General features: G+C 41.9%; 2 protein-coding genes across 2 annotated transcripts; one reads left to right on the top strand and one right to left on the bottom strand.

The window, feature by feature from the left end:
* Positions 1-271: 271 nt before the first annotated feature.
* cldn5a (claudin 5a) lies at positions 272-2,033 on the bottom strand. Its single transcript, XM_053871464.1, has one exon. The coding sequence runs from the start codon at positions 1,758-1,760 to the stop codon at positions 1,113-1,115; it is 648 nt and encodes a 215-aa protein (XP_053727439.1). The 5' UTR covers positions 1,761-2,033; the 3' UTR covers positions 272-1,112.
* Positions 2,034-3,025: 992 nt separating this feature from the next.
* zgc:63587 (uncharacterized protein LOC393431 homolog) lies at positions 3,026-24,283 on the top strand. The gene is made up of 12 exons (XM_053871972.1): positions 3,026-3,159; positions 9,403-9,456; positions 9,804-9,903; positions 9,978-10,064; positions 10,447-10,570; positions 10,889-11,023; positions 11,261-11,378; positions 20,804-20,905; positions 20,969-21,114; positions 21,195-21,278; positions 21,356-21,413; positions 23,095-24,283. Exons 2-12 carry the CDS (start codon positions 9,430-9,432, stop codon positions 23,158-23,160), a joined length of 1,047 nt encoding a protein of 348 aa, XP_053727947.1. The 5' UTR covers positions 3,026-3,159; positions 9,403-9,429; the 3' UTR covers positions 23,161-24,283.
* The last annotated feature ends 82 nt before the right edge of the window (positions 24,284-24,365 follow it).

The raw sequence follows: 24,365 nt of genomic DNA, 5'->3' as shown, positions 1-24,365 counted from the left end.
AAAAAACATTGTTTCCTGATTTTTCCATGCAATTCACCGATGCGTATTTATTTATTGTAGAGATAACGTATAACACCAATGCTGAGTACATAAATGTTTGCTAAATCCAAATGTATTCGACTGTCAACACGGAATTAACTAGCTGTGATGAGTACACACCATGACCTTATGTTGTGTTTTATAATGTAATACTAGGAATTTTAATGATCCATTTATGGAACCAAAAAGATCGAAAGATATTTTGGTCCGGAAGACCAAAAATATTTTCAATTCAAAACCTCAACAGAGATTATTTATTAGTGATTCATGTCAGATGTTGTGGAATGTGACTTCTGCCTAGAATATTATATAATATACAGAGAGCATTTGGAGTAACCAAAAAATGAAATGATTAAAGAAATTGGAACAAGTTGCAACTTGTAGACGTGTGATATGATTCACATTAACAGGTCGGCTTCTGTAGGCAACTGTGAAGGGCGTCCCAGAATCCACACCATGACTACATGTCAATGAATTTTACACACTGCAACTTTAATAAAATGACACAATATTGCATCTTTACACCAGGACATGGAATCCTTACACCAAACATAATATAAACAAAAAAGACAAGAGGGTTTGATGATGAAATAAAAATGGGGTTCTGACATCAGCTATGAAATCTACAGGTCCAAATTTCATCACACTACAAAAGCAAAAGTCCTTTTGGTTTGAGGACATGCTTGATGTCTCCAGTGTGTTTGTGCAGTTCCATCACAGGAAATGTGGGAGTGCAGTTTAACAGAACACTTAAGTGCTGACAACGCACAACGAAGCAAAGCAACAATGTTTCGAGTTTAACAGAACTCCATAAACAGTTACAACAAAGGAGAACACTAATTAAGACTTACAAAAGCAGGTACCTAAAAAGATACTCCTTTTTGTTTGTGAGCTACCTCCAGAAGTCTTTTTTTCCCCCAAAAAAACTGTCCCGTGGAAACAAGAAGGGATGATGGGATTGTAGTCTGCGCTTACATGGGGGAGAGCAGAGGCGTCTCCACTGGAGGTTCATACAAAATGCAGGTGCAAAAAATGTCCGTCAAAAAAGAGTTTTTAAAAAGTTTCCAGTGAGTTTACACGTAATTCCTCTTGTCATATTCCCCATTCTGCGTGGCTCGCTTGGTTTGAGCGTATTTGACAGAGTATCCAGAGTTCGCGCTGGAGGGGCAGGAGCAGCACAGCAGCGCTCCTCCGATCAGCAGCAGCGCGGTGGCCGCCCAGCCGATGTAGAGCGCCGCGCCAATCTCCCGCTTCTTAGACGGCGGCATGTTCGGGTTGTAGAAGTCCGATATGATGTTGTTGGCCATCCAGCAGAGGGGGATCAGCACGAGGATACCGCTGATGATGTAGATGACCCCTCCGGCGTTCACCACTCGGGCCTTGACGTACTCGGTGCGGATACAGTTGGTGCACTGCGCCCCGGCGATCACAACCATGAGCCCCAGTACCCCCAACACCGACGAGATGATGGTGAGCGCCCGGGCCGCCTGGAGGTCGTGCGTGAGAGAGAGGACGGAGTCGTGCACCTTGCACTGCATCTGCCCGGTGCTCTGCACCACGCAGGACATCCACAGACCGTCCCAAATGGTCTGCGCCACCACGATGTTGGCCTCGATGAAAGCGGTCACCTTCCACATGGGCAGCCCGCAGGCGACCATCACCAGCAGCGAGCCGATGACGCACAACGACAGTCCCAGAATCTCCAGTCCGGCTGACACCATTTTTATTCTCCGAGTAATGCAATGCCTGCTGAAGCTTTATCAAAACTCTTCTATTCCCAGTTCGACGTCTGCAGTTTCCGTCAGATGTTTGCGCGCATCATCCAGCAGACGGTAGCTCCGGCTCTTTGTTCGTGCGAGGATGGAGAGTGAAAACAACTGGACTCTCAGTGGTGCTGGACCACGAATATTTGCGGGGTGGTGTGTGGGGTGTCCTCGAGAAACTTTGCGCCAATCGTCTGGAGCCGCATCCCAGGAGCACCAATCACAGCGTCGAGAAGTTGTGAGCCAGAATGAAGCGGTCCACAGCGCTTTGTGCCTTTGAACAGTTATTTACAATGAAAAGGGCGGTGGGGGTGGGAGGAATTGAGTGGGTGTTTGAAGGGTGTGGAGCTGATGAAATGCAGCGATTCGGATAAATCTGCGCCTTTGTTATTAATATCTGGGGAATAACTGATCGGCTTTTACGCCCAACATCCAACTAACTTGACCGCGGTCCCACACATTTGTTCTTGCCGGTAATTTACTTGAAGTGCACAAAAACTGTGTCGAGTTCAGTGTTTCGTTTTGATGTTGTCCGTTTAGGGAGTGTGTTGGATTTTTAAGTACAAGATTCACCCCTCACGTTGTTCACCGCAGTTACTGTAAACACTAAGTCACACTTACTATGGTTTCTGAAGCATCTAAATTCAAACCATGCAAGGGTTTTGTACATTGGTCTGTTTGTTTTAGATTGTACGTATCTAAACGATGGTGGGGAAAAAATTAAATCATTTTCTGTCGCTTACATTCGTTAACTTATCGTTTGATGTTTGCTTAAATTTCCTGACAAGACAAAGCATTATTCCTTCCACATAATTGCTATCCCAAAATGCAAAAAGCAAAACTCAAGATTAGCTCAGGCTTGAAAAGGTTAAGGAATGTAGAGAATATACAGTGTTAGACACAAATAATAAACAAGGAGATTTTTCAGTTGTTGTTTTTTTTAAAAACACACACACACATCTTTTAATAAAATATATTGTGACCACAATAAAACACTCCGATACGATCGTATAAATGGATGAATGTGAAACAAGTATTGTTAATTAACACTTAACGACAATTAAATTTCTAAATATGTTTGAATGTTGTATTCCAAAATTGTTGTCGTCATTGTCATTTTTCTGTTGTCTTTGACCGTAAGGCACTAAAAGGAAACTGTCATAATATCACCGCCATGTTGGATCCAAACTGAAGCTGCGCTCCTTGACTAGAGCCTTAATGGCGCTCACAGCGTCGCTTGCGATGGGATGAGGGCGGGCACACGGAATCGGTTTCCGGGGCTTTCCCTTCCTGGGCTGGGACAGCGACGAGAAGTAAAAAAGTATCTGCTCAGATACCACTTCAAAGTAACTTTCAGGTAAGAATCAGCCTAGTGGTCTTAAATGAGCTTTGTACAAACAACGGGAAGATGTCGGAGCTGAAGGGAGACTCCAGTCCAAGCTAGCAACATGACACTAGGGCTGTGACAACTGTTGCTGGCTAAAGTTTGACATGTTCGCTAGGTTATTCTTTACTCTGTGGCTCATTAAATTGACGCTGCGTTTATTATTAAAACGCTGAATTAGTTAATTTATGCGGCCCCAACTAGCGTAACAGTCTTATGAGATGGTTGGAGAAGTCAGTCTGTGTGTGACATGCAGACTGGATTGGGTGTGGTAGACATCAACCGCGGCCTTGCTACTGTATTCAAACGGCTGACTGACTCTCTCTTATAGCTATTGACCTACTGAACTTAACGTCCCAATGTTATTGGATTGTTCTGTAGTCATGTGTTGGCTATTAAATTCCTCATGGATACTGGGAAATGCCCATTTTTAATGACATATTGGCAAGAGTGTGGTCTCAAACGTTGACCAGCATTAACATGCTCAATCTAACATTGAGAAACTACTGCTGTCTAATACTTCTGATGGTACAGGTTTTAAAATGGCTTTCAGTGCAAATTTTGATATAATTGGCACTGTAATATTGTTGCCCTCAGATGGATGTGTCATTCAGATTTGCAAAAAATAAAAATGAAAAAAACAAGATTGATATCATTAGATGATTGTGTTGAGAAATTGCGTCACACTTCTGCACCTAGGGAAGACCACCACGCCTGTCCTTTCTTTGTAGATGTTCACTAAATCAAATTGAATTTGACGGTCCAACTGTGTTGACAACATACCTTGACCTTGTTTGAACAGTCTGAATTTCAGAGGGTTACTTCAGTTTTTGGACTTAACCTTCATTTACATTTCTGTTGGTGTAATAGAAAAGCATCCTGTTGTACAACGGCATGATTTAAGGCTCTGACACACAATAGAGCCCCTCCACTTAGTTTTGCAAACATGAGTCAAGTTTATTTGTCTATTCGCACTGCAGGACAATGCTGAGGGAAGTATCCATCTAGAAGTGTGTGATGTCAGATGGATGGGTCAGTGTGGGTTTTGGGAAGTCCAGTTGAAGTGTGATGATGGCTGTATATGTTTTTTGTTGTATAGTTTCTGCAGTCAGTAAGACTTGATCTAAAGTCAAATTTGGGTGGTTAATAATATATAATGGCCCACTGGAACATCAGAAAGTACAACCAGCTCCCTTCTGTTGACAGTCTGTGAATCTATATTTTTAACGTCCTTGGCTCTCAAGGGTTGGTGTACTGGGGCAAAAAACAACAAAGAATGAACTTGAATGAAATGTGTTTGTTGAATAGGTCGCTTATCCTGTGGGACAATATGAATGGGGGCTGTATATAGTTGTTTGTACAATAAGTGGATGGAAACATTATGTTCAAATCCAAGTGTAGTAGAAGTTTTATTAGTTTCCTGTGTTCTATTCTGCTCCTGCTGCCTACAGTGAGAAATAAACTGAACGTAAATAGCAGAATATTTCACAGTAGTGTATATCTTACCTGTAACAATCTATACTTCATAAGAAACAATGGGATAAATATTTAACTGTATAGAGTACAATAATTGTTCATTGATCAACTCACCGGATCAAAAATCTCAATAGGTTTTAATATTTCTCAATACTGTCAATGATAACCTAAATACTATAAAAAAATAATAATACTATAAAATAATTTGGATGGTGACATTTCCACCCTTCCTTTAAAAACATTTGTTACAAATATTTAAAAAAAAAAAGATAATTTCCTTGATGAATAAACCATCTATATGTAAACTGTATTTTTTTTTTCAAGCAACGCCATGTGCACTTCATAGTTATTTGTGTGATGGAATAAAGGCATTCTGCTGGCAGGCAATCAAAGAAATGAAATGAATTCTGGCTAGTTTCATCACTGTGAATGGGTGGATACGTTGAACTATTCAACTTTGGCCCACAGAGTGACAGAATGAACAAAATACTTCCAATGAAAACAAAATGTAAAGTGGTGTTTATGGACAATCAGGCTTTTAGCTAGAGGGGCGTGTGGGCGTCCTGCCCTAAACTAAGAAACATGAGAAATAGTTGGTCCTGATTTTTTTTTTATGCTCATTAATGCCTATATAGTGTCGTAACCGTAGTGCCATCTTCCTGGTTTCTATGAAAAGGGTGTTTCTCCTTGGTAGTTAGAGTTGGAGTAGATGGCCTTTATTTGTCTGAATTAGTTTTAAATTCTCTGATTCTCATTGTGTTATTGGACTGACGGCTTTGCGATGGTAGGCGCCATATTTGTTTTAGGCCAAAACTCAACGGTTTTCCACATCTCACAAGTCGTGGCATTCACAAGTTGTTCGATGTCAGTTGAAGTTCTAGAACAAGCAGGGTTTTAGCTTGTGTGACCTCGGAGCGTCTTGGTGTGACATGTTTCTTCCCACCACGGTTTCCGCTACATGCAAACGATCGTGAGGATGACGACTGCAACGGCTTCAGTGAACGCTGCCATGCCTTCAGAATAACGCTGTCTTTTTTTAAAGACGTTTGATTTAAACCAAAGTTAAAATTTTGAAATAAGTGGAGAACGATTAACGTAGCATTGAAGTGGACATGGTTATTGCGGTTTTCAGTGTAATTTTAGCAGGAAAATCCCAAAAGAATCATAATAACTATACGACAGGTGTTGCGCATAATTTATATGTAGTATCTGTTCATCATCAGGGGAAAGTCAGGGTCTTCTGCAAACCTGCCAAACATTATATGAGAAACACTGTTCAACATGATACTCAAATAACTGACTTGTTCTATTGCGCAAATCGCTACCAAAAAAACACACCTAACTAAGTCAAATATGCATTATTTTAGCTTTAGCTGAGTATTGCATACTGTATACTTTTGGGTGGCGCTGCTTTCTCTTACTTTATCGTCTGTTATGTTCTTCTTGTTTCAGTAAGTCTCATGCACATATTGTGATTTATTTGGGACAAGTATTTGGACTATCTTACAACAGCAGAAACACTTTTAAGTTTCCCACCAATCATTTATGTTCCGGTCTCTCCCCAGACTTCATCTGGATGACTCCCACTTGTTTCAGGCATTTCCTATTCCCTTCTCATCATCATAAACAGCCCATCCTGTGCTTTAAAATGTTGGTAGTGTTGTGAAAAGACCTGCTGGGTTCCTCAGGGATGAAAGCATTTTTATTCCACCCATTGTTGCATTTCCCCATTTTCCTAATGATAATAAGGCTTTTTCCTCACGTCATATCCTTGTTGTCATTTTCATCTTGAAATAACTGTAAGCAAAATGGCAGCAATGCGTCTTGTTTTCCTGACTAGAAACAAGAATTTCCATTATTATTGCTCACATGTTTCCAGAGTAAGTGTTTGACACACAGAGTGTACAGTAACTCTCGACACCTTCCAGGAAGGTGATGAGTTCTGCCCTCAATTCAGGTCTTGACCCCTGCTAATAAATCAAGTGGGATTGTCTTACAACACCAAATGTTTTCACATTGGTGGCGTTTTCCTCTTTGGCTCACACTTTTTAATCTCCTTCTTGTTTGGGTGGAGTGTGTGCGTGTGTGTGTGTGTGTGTGTGTGCTCTAGGAGTAGCTGATAAAGTTTCTATTATGCTGAGGGTATAGCAGAAATGTGCCTCCAGGCTGTCTGTCCCATCATGTTATCTTTGTGATATTACCAATACGATATTGGAACGTTCTTGTCACTCTGCTGCCAGGCTGATTCAATTTCCTGTGTTTGAGATATACAATACACTAATTGACTCAGTTGCTCAGTCAACATTTCGGTCAGGTCCCACGGCTCTATGGATTGAACTGTTACACGTAAAAAGTGGCTGATTTGTTTTCCATACATAGACATGTTATTTCCTTGATAATTCCTTGTTATCTTGATGGCCTCTTAGATGGCAGGATTGCAGTGAGAAAATGTAAAATGATTTAGAGCCGATAATGGAAAATTAGATTACATTATATATCAGGGATCCAGAGTTTGAGTGTCACTGAGATTTTTTTCTTGGTCGCACTGGCGCAACTTGCTGGGGTGAAGACGTCCTTCTGCCGTCCACAGACGCACCATGTCTGTCTACACCTGTGATATCACTGTGATGCAGGGAGTGTGCTCTAAGCCAAGAAGATTTGGGCGGGACATTGGCTGCATTGAACTTGCATCCTCAAATATGACGAGTCCATGACGGAGCGCCTTGCTCTTAAGCTCCGCGGCATTTGACCGCTGACAGTTGTGGAGAGTATGGTGAACTTTTCGGAACGTATTTTTGATCTGAGAAACTCTTAATAATGACATTAAGTCGATTCTGAGTCTCAGGATCAGTGTTGGATTTGTTAGCTCGAGTGGTCCAACTAGGTTTTCTGGCGCGGTTGCCTTGACTTAGTTCATATCAACACATGCAGTGTCCACCGCTGTGTTGCCGCCTCAGAGAACACTGCGGTGAAAATGGATATTGGATAGTTGACAGACATCTGCCTCGGTATTGGCGGTATTGTCCTCGGTTCACTGATCACGGACACATCTAACAGGCAGCGCTATTGCATCAGTTAGGGCAGTGATTCTTAACCATAGCCCCGGGGCCCATGGTTGGGCCGCGAGTGCCTCCTAGAGGGCCGCTTAAAGTTTTTTTGTTTTACGCCTGTGGGCCGTGAGGGTCGCGAGATTTTCAGTTTTAATACATTAGCCAGGTGTCGTGGCAGTAGTGTGTCTGAATTGACTTGACAGCTGCAAATTTATGACAGTTAACAAATATAAGTTCTTGAAAAGAAAAAAAAATGATAAAGAAAGTGATAAAGAAAGCTTTCACGAACAGTAAACAGTTCATGAAAATTAATTGGAACCTTTTATGGTGATACTTTTATTTACAATTCACTTATATCTTATTTGGAGTTTAAATAAAATATATGATTTTTATTCTATGATATTTAGACATGGTTTTGTTATTATTTATTTTGGTGCCCCTAAATTTTGTGTTGGTCCAACCTAAAGAAAAAATATTTGGTGCACTAGAGCAACTAAATAAAAAGTTACTCTGGAGCCCTTTATATCCTTTAATATTGCACAGTGCTATTATACATCAATGTGTAGACAGATCCAGCTCTGATCTCTATGCTATTTCAGGATTTGACTGAAACACGTTTTCATCTGTTTCTGATGTCTGTTCATCCTTTTTTGTATTATTTTGCCAGCAGACGGATCAAAGCAGATGGTGGTGATAAATATGCCCTGACATATCCATATAAGATTTAGGACGTCTACTTAATGTTTCCAACTAAGGTTTAGTGGAAACAGAAAGCCTTTTTTTCCACCTGGGGCTGACCCCTTTGTAGCGGGGATAGGGTATCTGAGGGAAATAATTTACACTGCTCGAAAAGCAGATCTGATCTAATGTGGTTTACTTGTTTTGTACTTCAATCCCGCACAAAGTTCTTTAAAAAATAAACGTTGGTGCAGCAGATACTTGTTGAAGAAAACTCATACATGCACTTCCACAAAGGCCCTTGCAGTCCTATTAAAGCCCTTTGCATCCACAATGTTCATTCTACGGAATTCTTACTTAATCTTTTTTGCTGCCCCTGAAAGTTATCTGGGGTGAGGCACGTGTTGCTCCATGTTTCTGCGGCTGTATGAGAAAACTGTCAGGAACTGGAGGGATAAACAGCTATTGTTCACGGTGTGGAGTCGCTGAAACCACCCTGCCAGTATGACAAATCTGTGCTCACTTTCATGTTGACCCTGAGGGCCCTACCATGACCTGTAGCCACCTTTTGAAACTTTTTTTGCTAGTGTAAAATGGGTTCCCCCAAATTGTGTTTGTCAGATGAGTTTAAACCCGGGTTCCCATGTCAGCCAAAGTTATGTAACGTCTCTTCTTAGAATCATCACCGCCTGGTTGGAGTTTATCGCACCTGTCAAACAGCAGCGTGATGAGGGCAAAATAGTTGTCGTTTTCCTGCTCTGTCAACATATAGCTTGTTTCTCCGTGGCCTGGTATAGTGAGAGAGGTCCGGAGATGACAAGACTGGGATCCTGTTCTGGATTTCTATGAATTATTTAATGTCTAGACCTCTTTATCAACTCTTCCTGTGCGAAAATGTTGTTGGCACTCTGTAGTTGGCTTTAGGTGTTGTGTTTCAATAGTACAACATTGTACATTTTTATGAGCACGTCATTTCTTAACATTAAAAGGTCTTCTCTTTGTTGTCTTTCAGGTTTGCATTGACTCAATAGACTGAACTATGTCTCAGTCCGGTGACAAAGCAAAGGTAGGCAAGGAATGAAAGTTGTATTAATCTTATCAACACTTATCAAACTGAGTGGGTCCGATCAGTCATTTACAATTAAGAGTGGTTATTAATCTCCTCCTGAGATGCTTACACAGCGTTCTAGCAGGAAATCCTGTATAGACTAAGGTTAAGTGCTTAATGGTGGGTCTTTAATGCCCTTTGGGATGTGTTCAATAAAGATTTCATTGTTATAGAAACGTACACAGAGAAGTGATGACGGAATCCATTATTTGGTCATCAAGCACCATTCTGTGATGCCAAACTAATACGCTTATGAACTGTGAAATTGGATGAAATCAATTTGGGTTGTTTTGTTTTTGACGTAGTTTCCAGATGCTGCTGGTTATGTAGGTTTTGCCAACCTTCCCAACCAAGTCCACAGGAAGTCTGTGAAAAAAGGTTTCGAATTCACCTTGATGGTTGTAGGTGCGTGGGCTGTCTTTACGAAAATGTAATTATTTGACAGTCGCATAAGCTCAAATTCATTTTTGTGCTCGCAGGTGAATCTGGTTTGGGTAAATCGACATTAATCAACAGCTTGTTTCTCACTGATCTGTACCCTGAACGCTACATCCCTGGAGCTGCAGGTATTCACACACAAATGTACACACTGTTAATAATAGTGAAATGTCTGCAGCAATGTCTCCTGCAGAGCATTAATTCATGAGGAATTTAGGGAATGTCTTAGTCTCACAATATGACTCTGACCTTCGTATGACTCGATTTAAGCCAAGACTTGTTCGAGCTTAAACACAATGGTCCAGGTCCTGTACAGATAAACAAAACCATAATCTTTAGATGACAAACACATGACTTCATGTTTGGAAGTGCTGCTGTCTTAATGCCTGCGGCCAAGATAGTCGTCTGAGGCATGTGTATCATGGAGCCCAGCTCAAACTGAAGTCTGGCAAATCAACACTAATGTTTTCTCTGGACTCGGGGAATCACGTTTGTGCTCTCACACTACAGAGAAGATCGAGAGGACAGTGCAGATCGAAGCGTCGACCGTGGAGATCGAAGAGAGAGGGGTGAAGCTTCGTCTCACTGTGGTGGATACCCCAGGATATGGTGACGCCATTGACAGCCAGGACTGGTGTGTTTTTCTGCTGTTAGGAAGGGCCTTAGTCTGACAACTCCCATTCTTGTGTTACAAGTTCCTCATCCTATCATGTCCTCCCACTGCATTCCCTAGATTTCCTTTCTCCCAGACTTTAGTTTATGTTCTATAAGCAGCCAGAAGTGTCCTCACATCCTCCCTTTGCATTCTCTACTTTCCAACCACGATTCCTGACTGGTTCACCGCTGATCGCCATCGGGCATCATCTAAAGCCTTCTTCTTTTGTTTTTGGTGTAATGTCTTAGGGCCTAGTGAAGATTGATCCAAGTCTCTGCTTGTGTTTTATCGCTTCAGCTTCAAGACCATCATTCAGTACATTGACAATCAGTTTGAGCGTTACCTTCATGATGAGAGTGGGTTGAACCGAAGGCACATTGTGGACAACAGAGTTCATTGCTGCTTCTACTTCATATCTCCATTTGGACATGGGTAAGCCATTTTTCAAAGACCATCTGTGTCAGGATGAAAAGATGAAAATGCATTATTGAATATTGAATGTGACAACTGCAGTGGATGACGGTGAACACATAGAACCTTAATTAATATATGTAATATGCTTGAATACATTGGCTGAAGGTAGCTGAGAACAGAAAAGAATGACCAGATTTGTGACCACTTCCTCCCCAAATGACAGCTACGTCTCTAAAATTCTCTTATTGTTCCAAGTCTAAAGCCTCTGGATGTGGAGTTTATGAAGGCCATTCATAGCAAAGTGAACATAGTTCCTGTCATCGCTAAGGCAGACACGCTGACGCTGAAGGAGAGGACTCGTCTGAAGAGAAGGGTGAGTTTGAAGTGTATTTAAACACACAAACCCTGGGCCAGTCCTGGGCAGGGAGCCTAGAACAGCCTTGTACAAGAAAATAGTCTCTATTGCAGAGTGTTTTTTTTATCTACAGTACGTGTACTGATATGACGTCACCACACTTGGTGGTCAAGTTCTATTTCCTGACTGGGTTGTTTGGGTTAGGATGAGGAATGACAATGATAATCTCTGATTTTTATATTATTAATGATATTGTGACTCACCGCACCTTGTGTCAATGTATGTAGCGCTGCACCTCATAGGTGATGTACTGTGAATACCATATGACCTCAACTCTTGGATAGGGCACCATCCGTCTTAATCCCATCTACTCTTTTTTTAAACTTGTTTGACAGTCCAGTGACGTGCTGTCCACAGTGTCAGGAAATGCCACCATTCAATAAAAAGCTTAAAGCGTCAACATGCGTCAACATGCGTCAACATGCGTCAACATGGAAGGCTGACCTCTGTGTCAGCCGGAGACAAGGGTGTCCACCTGACAATTGTCAGTGTTCTGGTGAAAATGGATTCCTGCAAATGTCTGCCCTGCCTATGTTACAGGAAATTCTAAGTTGTTTGTTTTTCTGATGCTTCAAGCTCATTGTCCAGCTCCTAGGAATCAAAACATACAACAAGGAAGGAGTAGGAGGTTGAGAAGGAGGAAAGGAGTCTTGTTTATAATAAAGGCCCAAACTTGTCCGATCTCAACACGACCCAGATACTTCCTTTTGGAACAGATTCAGTGTCTGTGTTCGTGCTCCTTTGCTTCCTGTCGTCCTCAGGTGGGCCGCTACTGCCGTGCTCTCAAATGTGTGTACACATCACGGCTGATAACCTCTCACATGTGGCAAGTGTAAGGCTTCTGTGTTCCAAATCTCCTCTCTGACACAAATTACTTTTTCCCCTTGACTGTCAAACTGTGAGGTTTTAATTGGAAGGCCGTCGGTCTATGCACCAGCTCCTTCAAAGCCCAGACCCCCTACCATTTTTTATTCAGGTCTCGGAGCCGGTGGTCTGACTGGCTTTGGTTTGGCTGCCTGACAAGAGTCAGCTCTGTTCTTTTTAGCCTCAAATTTGTGTTGCTGAAGGCTCCCACAGTTTGCCCTCCTGAAATCACTGAGGCAGCATCTTGGGGAAAGACAGGGTCACAGTTGTAGCATGCACATGCAGAGACATTTACTCAAGGATTTTAGCCTGTTAGTCTGTGCAGGAACTCTTACTATATAACTCAATTACATTCCTGTTTTCCTTTATTAAATGCTTACCAGTAGCTTTCAGACAAGCAGCATGTTTGTCATTGTCATGCATTTTTCCAAATTGCCATTCATTTCTCATGTGAACTGGTGGAATCCAAAGAAACTGTTTGCAGGCGGTGCAGAAGCTGACTGTAATGAGCTGCTGTCTCAGTAAATCAGGTGTTGAGTACATGCAGAGTGCTGCCACAAACCCAATTATTGTCACAATCTTTCTTTCCTCAGACCTTTTCCCAGTGTGTAACTCAAACAAATGTATAAATATTTCAGCTGAATGAGCTTATTGACACATTGCAGAGAGGAATTCCTCCTTGCTATTGTTTGTAGAGGACCTCTTGTAAGAAACTTTCTTTGTTAAACTGCTTTGTGTCCCATGTGACCGTTCGAGGCCAAACTGGAACTCGAGATGGAAAATCATTTCCATTTCCTGTCCCCATGACCCCTGCCTGTAAATGCTGAAATCCTCGCGAGCTGTTTCATTACTTGGGCAGCCGAGTTGACTCAGACGTTCAGTAGAAGGAAAATCTTGTATCCATAAATATTGAAGTAGAAAAACTAAGTCATATGACTGGGCTGTGACTCCTTAAAACTCAGATCCAAATGAAATGTTGATGATATCATCATAAAGAACAAGTGAGGAGAGGTAGGTAAGTTGAGCTTCATTGCTCACAAACTCTATTTAACACCAGCAATAAAAGTAAGTTCATGATAAGAGATGACTATCAGTCGCACATCACTTCTAATATCCTGCCACCTGTACGACCTTCCCTGGCCTCTCCCTCTGCTCTGAAGAAATGCTGAGGCTCTTTACTGGTGTTTCTTCCACAAGTATCTCTCATGTGGACAAATAGCTTTTGTTGCTCTAATCTGATTAACTGAAGTGGCTCTTACATGTACACGGCCCATTCCTGTGATACAGTCCAGTACTGTGGTGGTGGGCACCAGACCTTCCTCTGAGCCCCACTGACCACCGCCAAGAACCTGCCAGCAGCCCAAGCGCGGGCGGAAGATTAATCACCACCTGCCTTTCTGTCCCACTGTATTTATGAGTTTGTTGGTTTTTAACTGGGCATTTTTCTCCTCGGTGCAGTCATTTGTCTTGTGGTAAATGGGACCTGTTCCTTCAGTCTCATCCTGTCCCGTTTCCTATTATTGGTAGGAAACAGCTTGTACAGAGCTGTTTATATTTCCGGCAGCGTGTCAAGATTCTACCATCGACAAGATATGACCTGATGCCTGAACGTTAGCTGAGGGAGTCTCAGCTAATGTTCTCACTCCTCTCTGGCCCCTTTTTTTGTCAGCAGTAATGCCACTTTCCCTCACCAAGGTTATTGTGTTCTCATAAGTTGCTCCGAGGAGGTATATTGAAGGGCTGATCCTCTCAGTCTGAGACCTTGTAGTCATATCCTGTGTTGGGCTTTACTCCCAAACAGCTTTACAGGTTGTTTTTTTCATCCGGGAATAGAAGACAGTGCTCGACTGGTTCAGGCTGGATTCTCTACGATTGTAAACCTCACAGCTGCTTGACACTTTTCTTCTCTGCCTGACTTGTTGTTCACTTTATTATGCTTTTTATCTTCTGTCCCGTTCAGTGTTCTTTCTCACTTGTTTATAACCGATGCGGAGGCTTGTCTTTTTAGTGTTAGATCACTTTCCCTTTCATTGTCTTCTTTGCTGGCGTCATTATCTGTTCCCTTCCACCATGTGAACTCCTTCCATGGCACTTCAGGGACACATTATCACGCCTGGATTGTGAGCTCCAGCCACTATTGTCACTTTGTTTTTTACCAACATGATGCCTTCATTTTCGTTGCAGACTTGAAATTCATGCTTGAATACAGGAATAAAACCTACATAAACAACATTCAGTGTTGGGGAAATAATTTGACACATATATTACATGCAGTATGCATGTATTACGGGAGAGCAATTCTGCGCTGATCTACTATATAATGTCAAATCTATGTATAGATTTGACATTGAAGGTTTGTTTGGTGGGTTCTGTTTCATTTTTAATGTGTACACTCACATCATGCCTCTGCCAGTCATTGCAGATATTTCAACTGGCATACAAAATCCAGTATTTCAATCACTGCTTCGTGTTTGTTCTGGCTACCCGTGACTGCCAATATCTTGTTCCTTACCTCACTTGAACGTACGTGGGATGGAGTTTATTAATCCTTTGTGTGCCGCGGCCTGAGCTTTTTCCTGCCAATATTTGAAACACGCAGACATATTTATTTTTTCTGCTCTCAGTCTGACATTGTGCCAGGTCTTGCTTATGGTGTCTGCCTAGTTAGAACAACAAATACTCATTTTTCTCCACTCCAAGCTGCTGTGAGGTGATGAAAGTTAACGCATTGGAAAAAACAACTGGTTTCCTTCTTAAGACCTTTTTTTTGTAACCAGAGAGCAGACCAGAAACCTTGTGTGTAGCTGGAATCTCTCACTGTCCATTTCCTAATCTGACTTCAATACAAGATTACATGAATAGCTTCATTGTCCCCGTACGTGCTGTGTGATCAGGGGAGCTGGGTGGTCTAACACCATTCTAATACTTTTCTAAGACAATGAGAGCGAGTTAAGTGTGTGCTGGTCACTCGTACGGTGGTGACTTACTTAAGAACATACCAGCTGCCTCTTGTGCAATGTTTGTCGGTGAATTGGATCAGGAGTCTCCAGAATTCTGAACGTATTGTTCCACTGTACTGCTCTCCTCGGTCTGTTCACCAAGTTATCACATTTGATTGTGCAGGGCTTTGGGTCATGATACGATTGTCTGAGAACTTGTATGAAAAATATTCAACAGCTCTTGTGTGGATCTTGGGGATGTGTGTATTGAAAGCCCTTGAAATCAGGCATTGTTGGGGCTCCCTCACCCCCTCAGACTCCCTGCAGGCACAAGTTAGTTGAAAAGAATTTCCTGGAAAGAAGAAAACATTGTTCTGATGTGACGCTCACTACATTAATTGGTTTTGTGTTCTTTGAAATGCTTTCATAGCTCAGGTCACACCTAAGGTCTTGGAGATATTTAAGTTGGTTTTGTTGCAGTTTGAGAATCACTCTCCATGACATAAATCATATTTTTTGCATCATAGCTCCTCGGTTACTTGGAAAGATGTTTTTGGGTCTTAATTGTGAACATTGTGTCATGTTTATCCAGTGGAAAGGGCATTCAGCATCATGTGAAATAGCCTTCTGCTACACACATCTCCTGTAAATACGCAAATAAAGAGACTTGGACTGAAGTTGATTTGCCAACTGAAATTAGCCTATTAGTGTTTACAGAGTGCTACTGCCACAGCTTCATAATCACACTTGATTAGTGTCGCAGTGCAGTGTGGTTTTCTACTTTGAATGTTTTCTTCCTTCTTTCTGCATTGTTGGTTTCTCAACAATGCTTTGTTGCTGTTTCTACTTCCAAGTATTGTTGCCTGTTTAAGGTTTCAATACACACATACTCTTCCACACACACACACACACACACACACACACACACACACACACACACACACACACACACACACACACACACACACACACACACACACACACACACACACACACACACACACACACACACACACACACACACACTCAGGCTCAGACCTGTCACTGAACTATATCCGTATCGGACTCTGTTTGTCTCTGTGGTTTAAAGCTTCAATCCCTCATTTCAGTCCACCTTCTTCTGGTTTCTGGCCTCAAGCATCTGTCATCAGAGTCGGTCTTGTGGAAGGATTTTGAGTTTGAGCAGATGTTGAAAATATTATTGCCTCCATAGATTAGTTGGCTGAGCTGGCCCCTAATGGGTTTCTTTGGGCAACCGGTTGTGCAACTGTAAAAACCTGTGTGGTCAGGTGTCCACATTTTGCCACACTGCAATTATTTCTATGTATAGATCTGCCGTTGTTTTTAAAAGTAATGTGACTCGCTCATCTTTTGACCACACATCCCACGCCAATGTCTCCACCCCAGACAAGTTTGCCTGCTCCTGTAGAGTCACATGATAGAAGGCACCAGGCAAGGAAACCAATGTCTCTTTCCTGTGTCAGATTGTCTTGGTTTGGATCCAAAAGGTATGACTGTATGTGAGGGGGTAGAATCAGGAAATGGACAGCATTCCTTTTTCTTAACTGATTCCTCTTTAACAGGAGCTTAGACACTGCTGTCTCCAATCCCAAGAAAGGAGGTTGAATGGCGTCATTTGACATTTTCCTCACACGCATCATTTTGACATTCCATAAGAGTCATGATATCAGGATGAGAAAAATGTATGTAGTGCCACAACCTAAAGATGCCATGTCTGACTTCGACATTGTTCTGTTGTATGATGTAACTTGGGCAAGAGGTGGGTGACCCCCAGAACAGGTCGGCAGCGTGTCACAGGGAACACACAGTGAAAGAACTCTTCATAGACACTCATAGCAATGGACAATTTAGAGTACTCATTCAACCTCGCTGTATATTTGGGTTGTGGGAGGAGGCCCACTCAACCTTCTTGCTGAGTGGCAGTAGAGCTAGCCACTATCTCACTTGGCTTTTGTTTTTACTCATGAGAGCTCATTTTAAATTTCTTAAGGTATTGACATTGTCTGGGCAACTTGTTGCCCTTCAGTCACCCCTGAGAATGAAACCCTAAAATTCTTCCATGTGAGCAATTCTCTGGCCAAGATTGATCCTTCTATCAATTTCTGGCAAGAACTAGAGTTGGAGGAGCTGATCCTCGTCCCTGCCATCTCAAAGACAATTCACTGATGAAACCAGCAGATCTCCTTAAGTATTGTTTGAAGTGAATGCAGGGTCTTATTATTTATGCTGAGAATTAGCCGGATGCGACACTGTGGCGGTTTCATTTTCTCACTGTTTTGCTGCCACCCAAAGACGTATCATTATGACCCAACATGACGTTATATTTCCACAAACAATGCACCATATTCACCAAAGTTGGCCGCGCACACACAGTGATAAATCTCTGACTTCCTTTTCTAATTAATACTGAGGTAGAGTCTTATGTGGCATTGTTCGCCTGCTGCCCCGACAACATTGAGAGCACTTGCCAACCAAAACATTGGAGAAAGAGGTAGCTGAGGAGCGGAGGGGGCCGGGGGAGGCTTGTAACCTCACAGGATGGTCATAAAGTCAAAATGGCAGCATTTCTCTGCCAATGTAAATATTCAAGTACAAACAGGAGGAGATACGTGAGTGCGCTAAATCAGCAGGAGACAACAGGGATTTGGAGCAAGCACTTATTTTGGCAGCTGATCATCCGCGAGAGAAGTTGATTATAGGTGTCAGGCTGTATAAGGCACGCATTACTGAAGACAATAATTCAAGTAAACAACCATCTTGCAGCTTCAGGTTTGGCAGCGTCTGGAAACAGATGATGGCAGATGATTGAGTTTTTTTCCCTTTAATAATCAGGTGCTGCTTTTCAGTTAGCGTCAGGCCTGAATGATATCAGGATAAAACAGGCTAATGTTTAATATAGCCTCATAACTTGCTGTCACGTATCTTGTTGCTGCTGCTTTCATCACATTTTATAGTGAGACTTATGGTATTCCACTGGTGTGAAGCAACTTCAAAATATTTGACAATAGCTACACTCTGCGCTCATTGAAAAGTATTAAGTCAAAATGTCTCAAACATTAGATTTATCAAACTTGATTCCCTGACAGTGAGCTGCAGGGTGGGACTGGACCGACCACTTGTAGAATCCACAAATGGCTGGTCATCATTTTTGTAGGACCTACATTTTCTCACATTTAGCGAATACTGCCATAACTTGAATCCATGATTGCACATTACCGTCAGTACTTGGTTTTAAAACGAAATAGTTTTCCAGCCTGGGGAATAAATGACAGTTGAACTCGACTTTGGGCACATGTTGCCCTGTGGAGAGATTTGCACGTTCATGTGTTTACATTCGTGTTCAGTGTTTCCCCTCGGTTTTTGTATAGGGAGGGTGGGGACTAGCGATCGGTCGTCGTAGGCTTGGATGACTTTTGTAGTAGGTCATAAACATTTAAAACAGTGATGAGAATTTAGCAATTTGCATAATTCACACTGAGGACTGGAAAATGTGTGAAATGAAATAAAAGTCCTTTAATAGTCTATGAAGTATTTTTAACTGACCAATAATGTATTATATTCAAAATACACGTCAGACTCTTCAGGTACAACTAATCTTAAACTGTTCTATCATAAAATTGAAGATGATCAAAGGACTTGAAGCAACTTTGATAATTTTATTCTTTTCATTTTTAGCCATTGAACATGTATGATGTCCCATTCTTTAAACTTCTAGATTATTCAATAGTATTTTATATTTTTATGCCTTACGTTTTGCCAAATTCGCTTTCCTTTCGGTCTAATCTTGAGGGTTTTTTTTTTTTATTCACTCTGCTTATCAACTTGTGTTGCCGATTGTGTTTTTCCTGCCATTGTGTCACTCATGTTTATTTTCTGGAGAGGGCTCAGCTTACTAAATTCTCTGAGCTCCACACCATAGTCTATCAGGCGTCCGTGTCGGTGGGATAGGTGAAATCGTGTTTTCTGGGCCTGTGTCACGCTCCCAATCTTGTTATGTAAAGCCTGTTTGTTTTAGTGCTCACCAGTCTGTGTTCACGCACACTCACAGGGCACAAAGCCTGCTGAGAAAACAAATGGCCGCCATAACTGGCGCTGCTCTTCGCTGGAAAACCTTCTGTCACTTCCCGGGCTCCCGGCTGAATACCCAGCGTCCGTGCATTGCTGCGCATGAAAGTCCCCGAAAAAGTTGTGAGAACAACACTTGACATTTTCTGGCTGGGTTACATTGTGAATTCAAAATACCTTTCTGCGTGAACAAAAGAAAAATGCAGCTTTGATGTTTAGAATAATAAATAGAGGTAGTGACTTTAAAGTGCTTTTGTTTGTTTCTCTGCCGGTCTGCACAAAAGACCAGTTTTTCACTTTTAACTCCCTCTGTACTGAGGAAACCTCAGCCCATTATTATTTTTCCCCTGTCTGCCCCGTTCTGTCTTAGAGCCGCTGCTCTCTGTGGGGGGGTCTGATTAAGCCTGTTGCTGCCACAACAGTCAGTGCCGCACACCCTCCCATTAGTCTTTTACTTTCTCTCCGTGGGTCCAAACTCTGGCTCTATTTTCTCAAACTGTCCATTATTAAAGTGACAACACCACAATGCTAAAAATAACTACAAGTTTGCCGGCAGATTTCCACAGAGGTTACTCACTGAGATTTTGTTCACATCTCTAGCTACCACTCAAACTTGAGCTCAAGATAACGTCACTTCATTTTGGGAATGATGGACAACTGCACCCTTTGTCCGCTCCTTATCGTATAGCTTGTTACACGTTTAAAATGTTAAGCTGTTGTCTGCATCATGTGGCAATGTCATGCAGGATCTTTAGGCAAGGCATCCCTATTTCATTTTCTTTACCGTAAAATCTTGTGACCTTTTGGGAGTCATAGATCGATGGAAGTGAAACATGCTAAAACACATGTATTCCACACACTAACTGCCTGGAATCATGCTGGCTACAATTACATAAGCTCTTTTTCCACAATCTAAATGAATGTATTCTATCGGATATTAAGGCTTCCTTGTTTTCATGACAGGAAACGTAATCTGAGTTTAAAAACGTCTGCAAAGTCTGAGGTCTGAAGGGTCGTCACTACCTTCATCAAGAACACCAAGGAGCTGTTACATTGTAACTGTCAAATTAGGAATAGAAAAATAAAATAGAACAGTCTATTTATTTAAACAGTTAACAGTTAATTGGATATTCTGTTGCCATGTGTCTGAAATAAGTGAATATGGCATGAACTTAAGTGCTGCTTCATGGTGGACCCTGGGAGTGAGCCACCATCCACGCGGGCTGCTCAGTGACCCCGGAACAGAAGCTATTTTCCCAGTGTGTTCCACTGATTTGGGTCCCCATAAAAAGTCAGTGTTGCTATGATTCACTGCCTTTTAAAGGAAGAGACTATTAGGGTTGTTTGTTGTCTGAATGGCTTGATCACAGGAAGTCTTCAGAGTCTGAAAAAAACTCTGAGGGTCAGAGGTCAAACCATCTTTGTGCAGTGGGATGTGTCAGGAGGTCGCGACCCTTTCAGCTCATGCCGGTTTTTCTTATTCCTCCCCTCTAGGTGCTGGACGAGATTGCAGAGCACGGGATTAAGATTTACCAACTGCCCGATGCAGACTCGGATGAAGACGAGGAGTTCAAGGAGCAGACCAGAGTGCTGAAGGTGAGAGGGGGGCACAAGCGCTGATGCTCTCTGTGGTCCTTTAAACTGAATCTGGCTTTTCAGGCGAGCATCCCCTTCGCTGTGATTGGCTCCAACCAGCTGATTGAGGTTAAGGGAAAGAAGATCCGTGGTCGTCTTTACCCGTGGGGTGTGGTGGAGGTGGAGAATCCAGAGCACAATGACTTCCTCAAACTCCGCACCATGCTCGTGTAAGTCTCTCTGAAGTCTTCCTTTTTGTGCGCCACTGCTGCCTCCTGGTGGAGAGTGATGCCAACTGTAACTGTTGCAGGACCCATATGCAAGACCTCCAGGAGGTGACTCAGGATCTGCATTATGAGAACTTCCGTTCTGAGAGGCTTAAGAAAGCTGGACGGTGAGACAGACTGTTGTGTTTTTATGGTTGGACGACTGCAAAGCTGCCAGTGCTGATCTCCCAATGTTTCTTTGCAGGGCCGTGGATGAGGACGTGATGGACAAGGACCAGATCCTGTTACAGAAGGAGGCTGAGGTACTAGATCAACTTTCACTGCTTAAAACTTATACCAGATACCTGTGTTCCGGTCTGATGCCATCTCATTGGTTACCTCTGCAAACATCCAAAAACAAACTCCAGACAATGCTCTTCTGGTGATTTCCTAATATAAAAGAGCAAATGGTCTGCAATGGATTCATGCTTTTGAAGCTGCACTTCAAGCGTTTCCCCAGTTAGAAGGAAGTATTGGAGACCATTTCCTGATCAAAGAGATGACCGAGTGCATTTATTTGCTTCTTGTGTTTTCACATTTTGTTTATGTGTAAATCCGCGTAGGCCTCATGTCATCATATTCCAAGCGGTTTTCTCGTTGGCTGTGATTGGCCTGTTTATGTTCCGGCTGCAGTGCAGTTCAGCAAATGTCCAAGCAGCAATTACAGTTGTTTGTAAACAATGTGCTCAGGCAGGACATACCATCAGCTCCTGCCTGGATGTTCTGCCCCACTTTTGCGGTGGGAATGACCTCTGCAGCCTTCTGCTGCTGAAACACCACCACTTGAATGATGTCAGGGGGTTGAAGAGGAAGCCAACATGACTACCATTGTTGCATCAACTCTTGGTTAACAAGTCCCTCACGTCCTCACATGTGTCTAACAAAAGGTTGACAGGCACAAGTGTTCGAATAAAATCCTGAGAAACTGGCAAGGGACATGTTGATATCTATCTGCAATTATTTTTGCAATTGTAAATTGTAAATATTATTCCTGTTGTCACCGATATTTATTGGACTGAGAGATTAAGGTGTCGAGTTTAATGTGAATGCACCCCATTTCAGGCGTTACAGTTGATTAAGAAAAAGATAATTAGCTTTAAAATTCGCAAAAAAAGTTAAATGGGAGCCCTACATCCATCATCGGAGCCTGCAGTTCATCGCCGACGCAGTTCATATTTAGACCACATGATGGCGACATACACAGTCAGATAGTACTTTCTTTGCGGTGCCTGCCAAAATATGGAACTTATGGCATCTCGATTTAAACTCATTTCATGCTGTAGCCTTTCATTCCTTAAATCTTTGCTATTTGTCATGTTGTGTTCAACATTCAGTGTTAGGACTTAATGTATTTCAAAACAGTCCCAGTCTTATCAACAGTGGTGGTCTTACACTGAAGCAAACCGTCATCACAGATGCAAACATATATCAAACAAACAGAGTTAGAAAAATTAACTGGGACTGGCCACATGTTTTTTATTGCTTGTTTTTATTAGCTCACACAATTAAAAAATGTGCGCTGCCATCTCTTTTTTTCTGTGGCCCATGCCGCCCCCCATATAATGGCACCCCAGGTAGCTACCTGGTTCGCCTGTGCCGCCACTGGTTATGAATTTGACAAAAAAAACATCGGTTTTCTGGCTTTGCATTTGCCTTGTTTTCTTGCAAGAGTTAATTTCAGGTGAATTTTTTAAAATATTTTTGTCCCATCTCAGAAGCCTCTGCTTGGTGTTCTCTTGGTTCACTTTATCTACTGAAAGCTAAAATTGGATGAAATGAGCTTGATCTTTTTAAGTGGCAAAGCCCTGTAACAAAGTACATTAAATACATTTGAATGGATGATTCTCTTTGTGGGGAATAGTTTGGAAGATTTATTCAGTATGTTTTGTTGAAAAATTATAATTATATTAATAAAACATGTTTTCCTTTGTCTTCCCCATCCAGCTGAGACGCATGCAGGAGATGATAGCACAGATGCAGGCACAAATGAAAATGAAAGCAGATGAGTGAAACTGGAGGCCGCAGAAGGGAAGATCGGCACAGGTGCACACTCGCGTCCTGCCAACACACACCAACCTCACCTGAGTCCATCCTCTTGTGCGCCCGCCACCCTCCGACGTCCTGTCACACTCTCAGACCCTCTCACTGCTGTCACTGTCAGTTTCAATGGCACACATTTTGATTTTGATGAATAATTTCATTTGATTAATAAATCCACCCAACTTATTGATGCATTTTACTACATTTACATATAGCTCTCCTTTGGACGGACCAAAAGTGCCTCTTCATCATGGATAATCATCTTCATCGCTGAAGTTTGTGTCACATTTATGAAATCGTATTTATTAGTGAACTGCAAAAAATTTTTATCTTTGAAGCAAATATGTATTTCGACTTGACAGTTGCTAAACTTAATTCATTACAATTAATTTGGGGAATTTGAGGACACATTTGTGCCATGTTGTTTCTATTGTTTTTTGTTTTTTTCGCTCGAGTGTTGCGTGAATCTGGTGCCAACCACAGACTGAGAGAAGCCTGTCTGACTCACACTACATCCTCAGCCTTTCTGTCTACTGTATTTGGGCATTTTAACCCATGCAATTTTTATACTTCTCGTTTATTAATTTTTCCCTAAATAATTTGTCCATTTACTCAAATGTTGTTTATTTACGTGTCTTCATCATTGTCTGTAACTAAATATGGAAGCCCATGATCACTGGCAAGAATCTGGGATTACAAGCAAAAACCAATGTTTAAAACTTGGTCATTGGTTTGTCAGAATTTTACAATTTGTTTCTGAAGTCACGTTGCAGGTGGGCGAAGGATATAAAAGGAATTTAATGCCAAGTTGGAAGTGGAGGGGTCAGAATGACAAGAGGGAGCATTAGATAGGCGGTAAGAAAGTTGGTAGTGAACTTCAGCTCAAATTCAAAACTCCAAATGCTCCGCCAATCCACCTTTAAGCTTCATTGTAGAGCTTTCATGAACAGTCAGTGTTTTGCTGCTCGCAGATTTGCATTATTGTTTGTTAACTCAAATAAAACAAACTCCATTGTGACTGTGTTGTCAGATGTTGACCTAGTTTTTGTATTTCCTCCGAAATAAAGTTTGTTAAGGAAACAAGACGCCTTTTATTTTGACTATGACAGTATGTGCATGTAGTTATTACTTTTCACCCTTCACTCAGTACAAGACTGATGAAGCTGCTCGAAGTC

This window comes from Synchiropus splendidus, chromosome 7 (genome assembly GCF_027744825.2).
Source record: "Synchiropus splendidus isolate RoL2022-P1 chromosome 7, RoL_Sspl_1.0, whole genome shotgun sequence".
NCBI lineage: Eukaryota > Metazoa > Chordata > Actinopteri > Syngnathiformes > Callionymidae > Synchiropus > Synchiropus splendidus.
This window is presented reverse-complemented; position numbering and strand designations above follow the sequence as displayed.